This window comes from Lagenorhynchus albirostris, chromosome 1 (genome assembly GCF_949774975.1).
Source record: "Lagenorhynchus albirostris chromosome 1, mLagAlb1.1, whole genome shotgun sequence".
NCBI classification, from domain to species: domain Eukaryota; kingdom Metazoa; phylum Chordata; class Mammalia; order Artiodactyla; family Delphinidae; genus Lagenorhynchus; species Lagenorhynchus albirostris.
The window spans coordinates 2,212,677-2,230,166 of NC_083095.1; the positions used below are offsets into that span (position 1 = coordinate 2,212,677).

Sequence of the window (17,490 nt, forward strand, 5' to 3'; positions counted from 1 at the left end):
GGAAGGAAACTGGCCAAGCAACCACTCGAGATTGGTGGGGGAAATAAACTCAGAGGTTTTGTTCCTTATTTCAAAAATTTTTGATCAAGGGCAGCAAAGAAACCTGCACCCATTCATGCTATTTACTGATTCCAAAAGCAGTCCAGGCATCTCTACAACCAGGAGTCTTAACCAGGGAACTGTCACTAAAATTGAGATGAAATGTGAAGAGGCAAATTTTTAGTTACAGTCTTTACTTAAGACTCTAGTTAGCAAAGACCAATGCTCCCCAACCTTCTTCAGGTCCCAGCACACACAGAAAATCAGAATATTTGTAGGGCAAATTGTAGCAAACCCAGGGTGGGTCCTGCTCCAGCAGCCCTCAGCATGGTGGGCTGCAGGCATCAGTACCATGGCACATCGGTAATACCACCTTGGCACACATATCAGGAGGCTTTGGTACATGGGAAGCATTTCTTTATAAAGCTTCCTTCAAAAGTAACATGAAATTCATTCAATAAATATTTATTAAGTACCTAATATGTGCCAAGCATGATAAAGTACTGATGTCTACCCTATAGACTAGAGGGGGAAGACAGGTTAATAAGCAATTCCAACATAATTGTAATTGTAATAGTAAAACATAATTGTTTATGTAATTTTAATAGTAAAACATGCTTTCTAAGGAAAGTATCAGGATTTTTAACATGAATCCCATGCCTGGGGAAAGGGAGTCTGTCAATGACTACTTTCCAGAAGAAGTGACTCCTGTACAAAAGGGTGAAGTATATTTTAGGCAAAGGAATTGCAGGTACAAAGATCCAAATGCAATAAACTATGTCAAAAATAAAGAAAAAGGCAGAACGGTTCTCTACTGCATAAGTAGAATGTGAGGAGGGAGTTAGTTTAGTAGCAGTTTCGTAAAAAAATATTTATTTATTAATTATTATTATTTTTGGCTGTGTTGGGTCTTAGTTGCTGCACTAAGACCTTTCTCTAGTTGCGGCAAGCAGAGGCTACTCTTCGTTGCAGTGAGTGGGCTTCTCATTGTGGTGGCTTCTCTTGTTGCAGAGCACGGGCTCTAGGCGCCCAGGCTTCAGTGGTTGTGGCACGTGGGCTCAGCAGTTGTGGCTCGTGGGCTCTAGAGCGCAGGCTCAGTAGCTGTGGAGCACGGGCTTAGTTGCTCCGTGGCATGTGGGGTCTTCCTGGACCTGGGATCAAACCCGTGTCCCCTTGCATTGGCAGGCGGATTCTCAAACACTGCACCACCAGGCAAGTCCCTATTAATTATTTTATTATCTATTTATTTTGGCTGTGCCAGGTCTTAGGTGAAGCAGGCAGGATCTTCACTGCAGCATGTGGGATCCTTTAGTTGCATCATGCGGACTCTTAGTCGCGGCATGCATGCAGGATCTAGTTCCCCGACCAGGGACTGAACCCAGGCCCCCTGCACTGGGAGAGTGGAGCCTTACCCACTGGACCACCAGGGAAGTCCCTAGTAGCAGTTTTTTGTTTTTAATTAACTTATTTTTATTATTTTTAAATTTTTGGCTGCGTTGGGTCTTCGTTGCTGTGCGTGGGCTTTATCTAGTTGCAGTGAGCGGGGGCTACTCTTCATTGTGGTGTGCAGGCCTCTGATTGTGGTGGCTTCTCTTGCTGCTGAGCACCGGCTCTAGGCACATGGGCTTCAGTACTTGTGGCCCGTGGGCTCCACAGAGCAGGCTCAGTAGTTGTGGCCCACGGGCTTGGTTGCTCCGCAGCATGTGGTATCTCCCCGAACCAGGAATCGAACCCGTTTCCCCTGCATTGGCAGGCATATTCTCAACCACTGGACCATCAGGAAAGTCCCCCTAGTAGCAGTTTTAATGGAAGCGTTTTTAATAAATACGGCATGTGGTTGAGTAGAAAGCCAATATCACAAAAATTAGGAAAGCATGTGCCTTCCTGCACAATAACCTATCAAACATAAGCTATGAGAAAAATATTTGGGGAGATGAAGAAACTTCTTGAGGATAAGTCTATAAAAACAGACAACACTATTGATTTTTTCAAGCACCATGAGCTTATAATGAAGTTAAAAATTTTTACTGTGGTGGTACACATTTACCACTGAAAAAGAACACTACCTCTTTTTAAATGCAGAAGATTATTCAAACTCAATATAATCTTTATAACATTTAAAGAAATGAGAAAGCAAAAGAACTCCCACATAATTAATACATAAGCTTCTTGTTCTTAAAAAAATGTTTAATTAGCCCAAATATATACATTCTTTTTCTTTCTCTCACATGGAACTAAACAGAGCAAGTGTACTAACAGAAATCAAGCATAATTTGTATTTACCTCTCTGCCTGTAAGGATGTGTCTTGCCAATTTCACTTTTGCAAAATTCCCCTTGCCGATTGTTTTCAACAGTCTGTAGTTTCCAATGTGAGGTTGTTCATCTGCACAGGAAGCGACAGAGTTTCTACATCGTGCTCCAGAGCGCCCAGTGCGAGAGGTAACTTCTTGCCGCCCGTCTCCATGTGACGTGTGCTACAATAAAACATACAACAAACATTAGGAAATGAGAGACCCACGGTACTTGACAAGTTTTAAGAGCCTCTAGTTGAAGAAACAAAACATCACTGCTTTAATTTTAATCCCAATACATGTGGCACTTCAAAGGGATTTGCCCACCTGATATAAAGTTGTGAGGAAAACAAGAAAATGCTAAGAGAAATACCAAGTGTTGAAATTCAACTGGGTGTTCAGAAAGAAAGGAGATATTCTCTATATGTGGCTGTAACATAAAATAAGATAAACAGGACTGCCTTACAGTCGTAAAGAGCTTAACGTTTCCATTGTAAAACAACTATACTCCAATAAAAATTTAAAAAAAAAGAACTTGACTTTTTCATATGCTATTAAATGTACCAGCATATATTATCTTTAACACACCCTGTGATGCAGGCAGAACAGTTAATATCACCATTCACCAGATGAGGATACCCTGAGATTTATTCACTGCCACATCACTAGTGAGAAATTCAAAGAGAACCTAGATTCCCAACTTCTTTCTAAACTATGCTGCTAACAATAATTTAAAACAATGTGTTTAAAGACACAGCCAGACTCTGTAGTCCCTGACAAATATTTGTTGAAGAGATGAATACAGTACTCAATACACTCCATAAAGGTAAAACAAATCATATATGCCTCTGACCATATTAAATATAAAGGTACGAGAGATACAAATGCCTGATGTGTACAATTCTGTACGTAGAAGCAGCCAGCTGCCTAGTGCTTCCTCTTTCCCCTAGTGCCCAAAGGATGCCATGCCCCACTGCCTACTTTTCATGGCTGCTAACTCCTTCCTGCTCAAGGAAGGCCTCTCACTCTCACGACACTCTACAAAGACACTTTCAACCTCTTTCATTCTTTTCTCTTTTCCAACTTTTTGTCCAGGAAAATGTCCCTTGTTTCTCATGCTCTCTCTCTCTCTACCTATAGGTCAAAACAAGCCTGATTCTAGGTGATAAACCTAAGAAACTACACTTTGTAACACACTCATATCAAGGAAAACAGAAAAACAAGTATTTTACAGTAAAAGCTTAAGAATTTGTGCCATCAACTTAAGTCCTCAAAAGATGTCCTTTTCAGAATGCCCACGTTAATTTCTATCTACTTTTTCATATTCCTCTAAGTAAATCTCTGTCCCTCATGTACCAGGTTTTGGGATAGGTTCTCTTCTGTTTTATTCAATTATCACATAATACTGCATTGCAAACAACAATTTCTATGTTTTTTACTGTAAATGTATATTTTAGGTTAAACAGACTTTTACAAACTGGTCACAAATCTAAACAACTCTGTTCCTATAACAAAAAGATTCTAATTTCCAAATTACAAAACAGCCTATTATAGGGTCTCCCCTGGTGGTTCCGTGGTTACAAATCCGCCTGCCAATGTGGGGGACACGGGTTCGAGCCCTGGTCCAGGAAGATCCCACATGCCGCGGAGCAACTATGCCCGTGTGCCACAACTACTGAGCCTGCGCTCTAGACCCCGCGAGCCACAACTACTGAGCCTGCGTGCCACAACTACTGAAGGCCATGTGCCTAGAGCCTGTGCTCCACAACAAGAGAAGCCACCGCAACGAGAAGCCCGCATGCCACAACAAAGAACAGCCTCCACTTGCTGCAACTAGAGAAAGCCCGTGCACAGCAACAAAGACCCAATGCAGTCAAAAATAAATAAAATAAATAAAATTTTAAAAATAGCCTATTATAAACGAGGACTTGATTAAAGAAAAAACTAAAATAACAACTAAGTTATTACACTAAGGCTTTACGCAAAATAGGTGTATTGTAATGCAAATTTTTATAGATCCGCTGGAGTACAGTTTTTAAAAAATTTTGATAACCATTATGTTTATTTCCAAACTAGATGTAAGTTTCATAAAAACAGGGACAGTAATTTATTGTTCCTTAGATCTTAGCAGTTGGCATATAACAGGTACTTAATAAGTATTGGAATGACTAAATAAATGATATCAAAATACTGATCACTGTAACATTCACATGGTTAAATTACGGGAAATTTTTATCTCCCAAATTTCTTTCTTCTATTCATTCATTCAAATATTTATCAAATGATAATGTATAATAGATTTTTAAAAATAAATTTATTTATTTTATTTATTTATTTTTATTTTTGGCTGTACTGGGTCTTTGTTGCTGCACGCGGGCTTTTCTCTGGTTGCAGCGAGTGGCGGCTACTCTTCATTGTGCTGCACAGGCTTCTCAATGCAGTGGCTTCTCTTGTTGCGGAGCACAGGCTTTAGGCGCGTGGGCTTCAGTAGTTGTGGCACACAGACTCAGTAGTTGTGGCACACAGGCTTAGTCGCTCTGCAGCGTATGGGATCTTCCCGGACCAGGGCTTGACCCCATGTCCCCTGCACTGGCAGGCAGATTCTTAACGACTGCACCACCAGGGAAGCCCTGTATAATAGATGCTATATAAATATGAGCTGGGCACTTGTTTTGAGTGTTAGAAAGCAGTGCATAAAACAAAGTCCCTGTTCCTATGAGGTATATGTCAAGTGGTTTTACTATTTACGCAATGAAAATATAGTTTTAAAAATTACACTGCTATCCAAAATTTTGGTCAGAAAAGCTCTTTAAATGCAAACATACACTTTCTAATTTATATGTTTTATAAATTCAGCCCTTCATGTATTAAGTTTTATAGAGTAAGGTACAGTTAAACAGACAAAATATTAACTTTTATGCAAATCAACTGTCTTCTGCATGTAAAATAGAAATATCAGAAACTTAAAATTCATAGTCATCTAGTTTATACCTTTGCATACTCTCCGATCTACTTATAATAAAAACTAACTCCTTCTATATGTGGCTGTAACATAAAATAAGATAAACAGGACTGCCTTACAGTCGTAAAGAGCTTAACGTTTCCATTGTAAAACAACTATACTCCAATAAAAATTTAAAAAAAAAGAACTTGACTTTTTCATATGCTATTAAATGTACCAGCATATATTATCTTTAACACACCCTGTGATGCAGGCAGAACAGCTAATATCACCATTCACCAGATGAGGATACACTACATCCACTAGCATGTAACCTGCAGGAGAACACAGAGATCTTTGCCTGTTTTGTTCCTTATCAGATATTCCCAGAAATTGGAACAGTGCCTGGCACATAGTAGCTGTGCAATACATTGTTGCTGAATGAATGTTAAATGAATTCAAGGCCCTCTGTGATGTAATCCATGCCTCCTCTCCCGCTACATCATCCACTATTCTTTAGCATGATCCTCCCTCGGTTTGAGTGCCCTTTCTTCTCTTCAAACCTAAGAAAATCCTACTCATTCCCTTATGTTTGAGTCATTTGTCACCATCTTTATGAAGCCTTCCATGACTCTCCCTGCATTCCACCAGAATTTCTTTTCCTTTGGGCTCTGGATGTACTCTGCTTGTATCTATCTCTATTTGGCTACTTTGTTGTAGACAATTATCCACCACAATACACTGACTTCCCAGAGAAACTCACACCCCTCACTTGAGGTTCCCAATAGCCATGTGCCTAAGATTGGTCAATGAGATATGAGTGAAAGTGACATGTCATTTCCATGCTGAAGCATTTATTGCCAGGGCTTGACTCCAGCCCTGTGGTCTTCTCTCCTGAACCCAGAACACTGTCCAAAGATGGAGGGTCACAGGACCAAATGGCCTGGAAATGGAGATCACTCTTCATGGAGTCAATGAAGTTGACAGTTTTTTTAAACTGTGTTAAGACACTAAGATTTTGGTCATGTATGTTACCTCAGCATAACCTAGCCTAACCTAATACACCCTTATGCAAATAAATAATCATAATACAAACCCAAAAGAAACCCGTACTTCCTCTTAAGAGTGTAAACTCATATAACAGATTGAAATATCTGATGTTTGTTAAATTCCAATAGTTACTGAACTTAGTATATTTAGTTTGATACATAAAGTCCTGAAATTTTAAAATCTAATGTGTTTAACTAAAAAATTCTCTCAGGGCTTCCCTGGTGGCGCAGTGGTTGGGAGTCCACCTGCCAATGCAGGAGACACGGGTTCGTGCCCCGGTCCGGGAGGATCCCACGTGCCGCGGAGCGGCTACACCCGCGGGCCATGGCCGCTGAGCCTGCGCATCCGGAGCCTATGCTCCGCAGCAGGAGGGGCCGCAGCAGTGAGAGGCCCGCGTACTGCAAAAAAAAAAAAAAAAAAGATAAAAAAAATTTCTCTCAAACAGAAGCAAATTAAATTGCCTTTTCTTGGCCTTCATTTTATTTTTCCCATGCATCCATCAGTGGCCCTAAAGAAGAAAAAATTTCCTAGCATTTTAACAAATAATTTTGAATTCTTGTACTATTAGCCAATTACTTCATGCTTGAATTTTTTTTCTCCCTAAGGTGACAATAAACCGAGGACCAAAAAAAAAAAAAAAAAAGTTACATAATAGTAGCCACTTTTTGTGGCAGCACTAAACACACAACAGGCACTCAGAGCTGTTTAATCTCAAAGATTAAAGGAGTCCAGGGACTTTCCTGGTGGTGCAGTGGTTAAAAATCCACCTGACAATGCAGGGGACACAGGTGTGAGCCCTGGTCCAGGAATATCCCACATGCCGCGGAGCAACTAAGCCCGCATGCCACAACTACTGAAGCCGCGCGCCTAGACTCCGTGCTCCGTAATAAGAGAAGCCACCGCAATGAGAAGGCTGTGCACTGCAACAAAGAGTAGCCCCTGCTCGCCGCAACTAGAGTAACCCTGCACACAACAACAAAGACCCAAGGCAGCCAAAAAAAAAAAAAAAAGAAAAAAAGATTAAAGGAGTCCTGATCCTTCTCCTTCTCAAGGAATTGACCTGAACCACTTTATCCATCATGAAAACTAGAATATGGGCAGTGCTACTAAAAATTAGGCAGAATCAAGTCAAAGAGAGAACACTGTTAACAAATCCATAAAGTGTTCATTTTCAAACTAAAACTTCCGTTTAATGCAACACATTTAAGTTGCCAGGTAATATTAAGGAATGGGGCAAATACTGTAGGTATCTACTCAATATCCATTCCTCCCTTCTTCATTTCTAAGAGAAGCCAGATGTGTATTTGGGGAGGCAATATGGCCAGTGAAACTCCTGTTTTCCCAAATTTCCTTGGTAGCTGGAGGTAGCACATGGCTTAGTTCTGGTCAGTTCCCATTAGGGAAAGTCTACTGGGGGGGTCCTCGGAAAACTTTTTGTTTCTCATAAAGGGAGACAGGTACACTAGCACAGCCCCTTCCTCCCTTCTCCTGCCTTGAATGCAACGGTAACAACTAGAGCTATATAAGTTACCCTGTAGCCGTTAAGGTCTCAAATGTGAGAGAAAAGACAAAAATATTTTTAAAAACCACCAGCTCCACTATTACTGAACTGCTGAACCAAAGCTAGAAGCTGTCCAGACTTCTTTTGTGAGAAAAATAAACCCTTATTTGGTTAAGCCATCGTATAAGGTCTAGTTACTTTCAGCCAAAGCACTACTAAACTGTTACAGGGGCCATATCAATACTAATATAAGAGGCAGTAAGAAAAGTGAATGGGGAATGCACTCCATTTTATGTTATACATATTAGTTCTTCTTTAAAAATGTGTCTATATATTTGTGTGTGTGTGTGTATATATATATATATAAATATATATATATAAAGCAGAAACTAACACACCACTGTGAAGCAATTATACTCCAATAAAGATGTTAAAAAAAAGTGTCTATATAAGAAAGAGCCATAGAACTACAAAAAGGCATCACCTCACACCGGTCAGAATGGGCATCATCAAAAAATCTACAAACAGTAAATGCTGGAGAGGGTGTGGAGAAAGGGAACCCTCTTGCATGGTTGGTGGGAATGTAAATTGGTACAGCCACTATGGAGAACAGTATGGAGGTTCCCTAGAAAACTAAAAACAGAGCTACTATATGATCCAGCAATCCTAATCCTGTGCGTATATCCGGAGAAAACCACAATTCAGAAAGATTCCTGTACCCCAATGTTCACTGCATAGCTGTTTACAATAGCCAGAACATGGAAGCAACCTAAATTGACGGAGGAATGGATAAAGAAGATGTGGTATATACATACCACATAGGACTTCCCTGGTGGTGCAGTGGTCAAGAATCCGCCTGCCAATGCAAGGGACACGGATTCTACCCCTGGTCCAGGAAGATCCCACATGCCACGGAGCAGTGAAGTCCATGCGCCACAACTACTGAGCCTGTGCTCTAGAGCCCACGAGCCACAACTACTGAGCCCATGCACCGCAACTATTGAAGGCTGTGCGCCTAGAACCTGTGCTCTGCAACAAGAGAAGCCACTGTAATGAGAAGCCCGCGCACCGCAACAAAGAGTAGCCCTCGCTTGCCACAACTAGAGAAAGCCCGCACACAGCAATGAAGACCCAATGCAGCCAAAAATAAATAAATAAAATAGATAAATTAAAAAAAAAAAACTCAGAGAGAAAAAAGTGTCGTTATCTGTAGATGATATGATCTAACTGCAAACCAAAAGAATTGGAAATACCACTAGAACTCAAGAGAGAGCTTGGCAAGGTGCAAGATCAACCTATAACTACAGTTCCTTACACCAGTAGTAACCTACCACAAAATTTAACTTAAAATAAGTATTCATCATAGCAATAAAAACTAAAAAGTAGGTAGAAAGTAACTTATTTAAGAATATATAAGAACTCTGGAGAAAGCTTTAAATTTTTAATAAAAGACATAAAAGGTCCTCTGAATAAAGGGGAATTCTATATTCTTAGATAGATATTATACAATCTACCCAAATTAATCAATAAGTTCAATGCAATATGAATTAAAATTTCCAGCCAGTAATTTATGAGTAATCTTAAACTTACTCTAAAGTGTACATGGACGAATATTTCATGGCTGCCAGGTCAGCCTTGAAAAAGAAGTTAAAAAAAAAAGTTCAGAAATGAAAAGTGATCAAGGTTAAAACCAGTAACAAGATGTATCTCTTTCATTGCACCCTCTAAAAGCATGCACTGAGAGGGACACAACATCTTTTCTGTGGCATTCTTGCCAAAAATATATAACCTTAATCTAATTTTGAGAAAACATTAGACAAACTTAAATTGTGGGATCTTTGATTGGAACTTAGAACAGAAAAAGAACGCTGGAGAAAAACTGGCGACAATTCAAATTAGTTCTGCAGTCATCGTTAACGGTATCAGACCAATGTTAACTTTCTGGTTTTCATAACTGCACCATGGTTATCTAAGTGTTAACATCAGGGGAACCTGAGTGAAAAGTATACATGAACTCTGTACTAATCTTGCAATTTTAAGTCTAAAATTATTTAAAAATAACAAGTTCAACAGACAGATACATATAAAGGTACGTAGATTACATATATTACAAAGCCACGGTAATTTTTTAAAGAAAAGAAAACCTGTAGGGTATCGGCACAACAGAAAAACAGACCAATGCAACGAAATACAAAGCTAAAAGACATGAATGTATGGGAACACAAGATACAATGAAAGCAGTCCTATAAACCAGTGGGGAAAGGATGGACCACTGAATGGATAGCAGTGGGAAAACTGGTTCACGGTATCAGTCTACAGAGAAAAATAAAACTAGATCCCTACCTAAGTCCACACACAAAAGGCAGCCTCCCTTTTAATCTAGAGGGATTAAAAAATCTACATGTGAAAAGTAAAATGATAAAGGGTTAATGTGAAATGTGAGAGAATATATCCTTGTGAGCCAGGCATTTAAGCAAAACTTCAAAAGCACAAACATAAGGCAAACGTTGGTTACACCAAAATTAAGAATTTCTGTCCAATAAGGGTCTTATAGAAAGATGACAGAAGATACATGCAATGTCTAAAACCTACATCAGATTAATATCTAGAAAATCAAGGAACACCTAAGAATCTACAAGAAATAAACAACAACCAAATAGAAAAAGGGACAAAGGAAAAGCAGCAATTTACAGAAGGCCCCCAGAGCCAAGGAATATATAGACATACTAAAAACCATAGAGAAATGCAAGTTAATAATGAAGCAGCACATTAAGCTACTTTAGTAGGCTGGAAAAAAAAATTAGAAAGCTGGACAATTCTAAATGTTGGAGGAACCAAGGAGACAAAAACCCCTGTGCACTACTGGCGGGAGGGTGGGCTGATAGAGCCATCCAGAAGAGCAACCTGGCACTATCTGACATTTCCTGTGACCCAGGACGTCCACTCCTAGCTACACATCCCCAAGAAATTCTTACACAGCTCCACAAGGGGACATGTATGAAGATATTCATTGCTGCATTGCATGGGGGGAGGGGGGAGGCGGCAGGTAGTCTACCCCAGAAAGTAGGTAAAATGTGGTAGGACTCATACCACAGAGTGCTATGCAGCAGTTAGAAGCAACAGATTCGATGCATAGATGAGACTATGCAATATTTACACAAAGTACAAAACATACACTTCTAAGAACACATACATGTATACGCATGACAATATATTAAAATGTTAGAACAGTAACTGTTGGAAGGATAACGAAAATGACATATAGGGATTAACAGGAACAAATAAGCAAGAGAACAGCCTCACACTGTTCAGATCAAAGATACGACTTTTGCAGCTGAGTTTATGAAAACATTTCCAAAAATATGAATAATAGGAAAGGGGAACTATTATTGTTCATATGCTTAAATTCAAATTGGTTTCACTTGTAATAAAACACTTATTACTGGCATAGCAAGTGAACTATCATAGTAATGAAATAAACTGAAAAATAATTTACTTGACCAATCCTCAGAAGAATAAGGCACAAATAAATTGTGGCTAAAGAAAACTTTGACTTGGTAGCTTTTGACCAGTTACTTATATGCTAAGCACTTACTAAGTAGCAGGCACTATAATGGGATAAAAGAAATAGAAAAGTATGGTGTCAAACTTTTAACACTCATAATCTAGCTGGGGAGCTAACACGGGGAACAGTAACTGAAACAAGGGGCAATCTCCGCCCCATGAGAAAATCAGAGCGTGAATACTCCAAAGCTCCATCCAATAGATTTGTGAGCTATGCATGAAATTTGCAATTTTCTAGTAGCAACATTAAAAAAACATAAAAAGGGCTTCCCTGGTGGTGCACTGGTTAAGAATCCACCTGCCGGACTTCCCTGGTGGCGCAGTGGTTGAGAGTCTGCCTGCCAATGCAGGGGGCACGGGTTTGTGCCCCGGTCTGGGAAGATCCCACATGCCGCGGAGCGGCTGGGCCCGTGAGCCATGGCCGCTGAGCCTGCGCGTCCGGAGCCTGTGCTCCGCAACGGGAGAGGCACAACAGTGAGAAGCTCGGATACCGCCAAAAAAAAAAAAAAAAAAAGAATCCGCCTGCCAATGCAGGGGACACGGGTTCGAGCCCTGGTCCGGGAAGATCCCACATGCTGCGGAGCAACTAAGCCTGTGTGCCACAACTACTGAGTCTGCACTCTAGAGCCCACGAGCCACAACTACTGAAGCCCATGCGCCTAGAGCCCATGCTCTGCAACAAGAGAAGCCACCGCAATGAGAAGCCCGCGCCCCGCAACAAAGAGTAGCTCCTGCTTGCCACAACTAGAGGAAAGCTCGCGCGCAGCAATGAAGACCCAACGTAGCCAAAAATAAAATAAAAAATAACATAAATTAAAAAAAAAACATGAAAATAGGTTAATTTTGATAATAGTTTATTTAACCCAATATATTCCCAAATGTTTCAACACATAATATAAAAAGAGTAAGATTTACATTCCTTTTTTCATACTGTCTTTGAAATCTAGTATATATTTTATACTCACAAGACATCTTAATTCAGACTAGCCACATTTCAAGTGCTCAGTAGCCACGTGTGCTGGACAATGCAGCTCTAAGCACTCAGAGGGTATGATCACATTTGGGCGAGATGAAGGAAAAAAAGGGATGGAGACTTTGATGGACAAGTAGTAGAGTTCTAATGAAAGATGAAGGCCATTTCAAGCCAGGCACCAGCACAAGGAAAGCTTAAAAAGCTTGGGGGATTGGGCGGGGGGGAGACGGGGAACCTCCCTTAACCTTCAAGTCTAGCCAGTTTCACCTCTCACAACTCTTTCATATGCCACTAACACTGAAAAACAAAATGGCTTTAGTTCCTTGACATCATGATTGCTGGCAATTTCTTACCTTTATGTTCTTGACTAGGCTGGTACTTCTCTGTCTTGCATCCCCTTGCTTAGCTTAGTTAATTCCTACACTAAAGTACTTGACAATGAGCTCCTTGAGGGTAAGAATTATCTAATCTCTGTATTCTTAGTACACAGGACCTGGCAACCAGCAGCTGTGAAACTGCTAGATGAAGAGACAGCCAAGGAGAATTGTTTGGCTGTAGTGTTAAGTTTATATAGGTGAACAGTTAAAAAAAAAAGACAGAGAAGTGGGTCAAGAACTTTGAATACTAAACCAAAGAGTTTAGATTATCCAGTTTTCTAGAATAACACTACAAAAGCTATCTCAAGAGGGAATTAACATTTGAAGAACCCCCATTATATGGAGTAGACTGGGCCAAGCACTTTATACATGTTAGTTTCTTCAATCACAACAACCCTGAATAGATGGTGTTATTCTCTTTTGTTAAATAAAAAAGATGTAATATACAGCATGGTGACCATAGTTAGTAATACTGTATTATATATTTGAAAGTTGCTAAGAGAGATTTTTTAATTCTCATGAACAGAAAAAAAAAAAGCCTGTAATTATATGTGGAGATGGATGTTAGCTGTTAACTAGACTTATTGTGGTGATCATTTCACAAAATATACAAATATCAAATCATTATGTTGCACACCTGAAACTAATACAATGTTATATGTTGATTATATCAATTAAAGTTTTTAATTATTAAAATTTTTTAAATGAAGCACAGACAAGTAATTAACTTGCCCATAGTTAAGTGACTTGTATTTGAAGACCGGTTTCAAACACAAACCTGTAACTCCAAATCCCAATTTCTCTTATGTTTTGTTGCTCCTACTTTTTGGCTCCTCATCTGGTCCACTATTCCTCAGAAGTGTCTTCAGAATCTCTCCCTCAACCACAGTCCTAGGCTCCCACTTTATCCCTCACTTCTAAGCCCAGACTCTTTCCATCAAGCCTCCCTTTAAGAAAGCTATCTGAGGTTTTAAGAAAGGAGAAAGAAGATGAATTCATTGGAACTACTGAGGGAAGAGGCTGAAGATACAGGACACTAGAAATGAGAGAAATGACAACATAGAGATGAGAGATGAAAAGACCAGTAAACAAACCACTAATGATGGCTAACATTTAGCTATTACTTATTATGAATCAGGCACCATTCTAAATGCTTTACACATATTGTCTCATTTAATCACTAATTCGACCAATATTTATTTACTCTTCATCTGTAATAAATGACCAGCATGTTTTAGGTATTTGAAATAGTATTAATAAACAAAACAAACATTCCTGCTCTCAGGGAGCTTTCAGTACACCAGAGAAAACTGACAAAATACAATAAACATAAGAAATATGCAAATTATATAATATGTTAAAGGTAACAATGCAATGGAAAAAAAAACCAGATCAGGATTAGGGAGGTTGGGAGGGCCACAGATGGTCAGAGTAAGACTCAGTGAGCTGATGTTTGAAAAGAGGAGAAGGTGAGACAGTTAGCCATGTGGATATCTGGAAGAAAAGTGTTCAAAGAGAAGAGCCAATGTCAAGGCACTGAGGTTGGAGTGTCCCTGGTGTGTTCAAAGAACAGCAAGAAGACACCTGGGTCTATGAATGTAGTGGGTGCGGAGAGGTAGGAGATGAGGACAAAGAGGTAAGGGAGGCCACAGCATGGAAGACCTTATTCTTATAACAGTCCTATGAGGTCATTACTACTACCAATCCCACTTTATAGATGAGGTAACTGGGGCATGAAGAAGTTAAATAACTTGTCCAAGGTCACACAAAAAATGCTAGGTCAGATTATAAACCCAAAGAGTTACTATTATAGTGGTTGGAAAACATGAGCCCAAAGCCTTTGACATACCTCCCATTACAGGGAAAGGTCTATGTCCCTTCCACTTGAATCTGGGTGCCCATGACTGCTCTAACGTTTTAAGAATAAATGGCAGAAGTGATACTATGTGACTTCTGAGGCAAGGTCATAAAAGGCAAGCAGCTTCTGTCTTGTTTGCTGAAACACCGAGCCACCTCATGTGTCCGATCACACTGGAGTCTCCATGCTGGAGAGGCCCATGTAGCCACTCTGGCCAAGTCCCAGCTGAGCTCAGCCTTTTAACAATACCTGCCAAGGTGCCAGATATGTGAGTGAAGAAGCAGTCTTAGGATGTGGATCTTCCAGCCCAGCTACTCAAATCCCCCAGCCTTTCGTTATTCCCCCAAACTGAAGTCCCAGCCATAAACCATTCCCATCTGAATTCCTCACACAAAATCTGTGAGTATAGTGAAACACTTGTTGTTTTACACTACTAAGTTGTGGACTGGCTAGTTCCACAGCAGTAATAAGTAGGACAGCTATACAATAAGCAGGATATAAATGTTAAGCACCTGGCCTAAATTAACAGAAATGGAAAAAGCAACTAGAATACATTACCATGGTATGTAGAAGGTTCTTTATCATTGAATATCCTTAATGTCTAGAAGGCAACCTTCTTTTAAGAAAAGAAAATATAAGTTCCTTTAATCCATTCCACTAGTAAAGCTAACACGTGCCTATGAATACCAAGGCAGGCCTAGGGTAGGCAAGGGCTACACAAGGGAAGGAAGACAAGGAAAGAGGTGGAGACAGTACGTGAACAGAATGCCATCAAAAACACCTCAAGTACCTTGAACAACAAAAGCTGCTTGCCCAGCTTAGATTATTCTTCTGGACAAAGAATGGCAAGGCTAAGGGCAAAAGGCTGTGCTAGGAAATGGTTCTAGGTCTGCTCCTCTCCAGGACCCTCATGCTAGTCTGCTACTGTACTCAATGAAGTCATAAAGGTACTGACTACAGAAAGAATGGGGTTATATAAAATTCTGGAATAAAACCTTTGGTTCAGCTTACTTGAACTTCATGTTAAATTCTTCCAATACAGATTTTCATGTAAAATGTCAATACAAACCCCACAATATTTCAACTCCACCTCCAAGCAACACCTAACTATTAGCATGAAATACAAACAAAACATCTCAAGCTTTATTCAAGCTTCAACTCTGAACACCAAGATCCCAGGTAACCCACAGAAACAATGCCTTATCTAGTCTGCATAAGACTGTATAAGACTAACCATGGCCAAGCAGCTCAGGTGACTAAAGTGCAGTGCTAAAGAACTCTAGCTTGAAGAAAAAGTTGGACTCCCTCCAAAAACGTCATTTTCTTGCAGTGCCAACTTCTGCCCTCTCAATTACTGTTCAGGCAGGTGCATGTGGGTCAGCACAAACCCCTTATTACTACTTGCAGACCAACTCCAAGCACATTCTTTAAATTCCTACGTAAGACAACATTAAAGCTGGGAGATTGCCAGGGAAGAGATTTGTTTTCTCCTTGTTTATTTTGAAAGTTTAAAATGGATGTGAGACAAGTGAATTTCTGCTTCAGTCCTCCCAGTGGTGATCAGAAGCGGCTGTACTCCCTGACTCTTACTTCCAGCTTGGAAACAAATTCCAGGGATAAAATTTGGCTATGGGGACTTCCCCGGTGGTCCAGTGGCTAAGACTCTGTGCTCCCAACGCAGGGGGCTCGGGTTCAATCCCTGGTCAGGGAACTAGATCCCACATGTCGCAACTAAAAGATTCCGCATGCCGCAACTAAGACCCGGCACAGACGAAAAAAAAAAATTGGCTACGTTTTAGAATCCAGAACAATCCTCTCTGAAATTAAAGATAACAGGGACTATTAGGACTTCCTTGGTGGCTCAGTGGTTAAGAATCCGCCTGCCAACACAGGGGACACGGGTTGAAGCCCTGGTCGAGGAAGATCCCACATGCTGCAGAGCAACTAAGCCCGTGCACCACAACTACTGAGCCTGCGCTCTAGAGCCTGTGAGGCACAACTACTGAGCCCACGAGCCCCAGCTACTGAAGCCCGCGCGCCTAGAGCCCATGCTCCGCGACAAGAGAAGCCACAGCAATGAGAAGCCCGCGCACCACAACCAAGAGTAGCCCCAGCTCACGGCAACTAGAGAAAGCCCACGCACAGCAACAAAGACCCAACGCAGGCAAAAAAGAAAGAAAGAAAAAAAAAAGGTAACCGGGCCTATTAATTTATATTAAACTGTTTATGAGTCGTTTATAAGTAATTACAATATAAATACTCATGCACTACACAATCAAAACGACCAATATTCTACTCATGGAAAATTTCCACCTTTATCTAATTTACGTAAAAAAGAAATGAAAACAACTCTGTAATTGAATAAGACCTTTTCCCAAACACTTTGACCCAATAAAAAATATTCTTCAGAGATCAACTTTTTTTTAAGAAACGCCCAAACACCTTGATTCAATAGATAGTTGTGCTTGGAAGTTAGGAAGATTAAATGAAATCATATTACTTATTTTTTTAAAGATTTTTTTGATGTGGACCATTTTTAAAGTCTTTATTGAATTTATTACAATATTGTTTCTGTTTTATGTTTTGGTTTTTTGGCACGAGGCATGTGGGATCTTAGCTCCCCGACCAGGGATAGAACCCACACCCCCACCTGCATTGGAAGGCGAAGTCTTAACTGCTGGACCGCCAGGGAAGTCCCCATATTACATATTTTAAATGAAATATTATATAAAGTACTTAGTATTGTTGCCTGATATTATAGTTAGTGATCAAAAATAGTAACTATTTTTATTCTCCATAACCACACTTCCCTACAAAGAACCAACTTTAAAAACTCAAGGAGGGCTTCCCTGGTGGCACAGTGGTTAAGAATCCGCCTGCCAATGCAGGGGACAC

At 40.2% G+C, this 17,490-nt stretch overlaps 1 protein-coding gene across 13 annotated transcripts in view; it reads right to left on the bottom strand.

The window, feature by feature from the left end:
* The window catches only part of MARK3 (microtubule affinity regulating kinase 3), a 107,957-nt gene that overhangs the window by 84,876 nt on the left and 5,591 nt on the right, over window positions 1–17,490 (bottom strand). For 12 of the 13 annotated variants that reach the window (XM_060153967.1, XM_060154058.1, XM_060153786.1 and 9 more), the window contains exon 2: window positions 2,323–2,514. In XM_060153967.1, the coding sequence (XP_060009950.1) occupies window positions 2,323–2,514 (192 nt within the window). Of the gene's footprint in view, window positions 1–2,322; window positions 2,515–17,490 lie in introns of those variants that run through there. The other variant, XM_060154692.1, reaches the window with a different exon arrangement.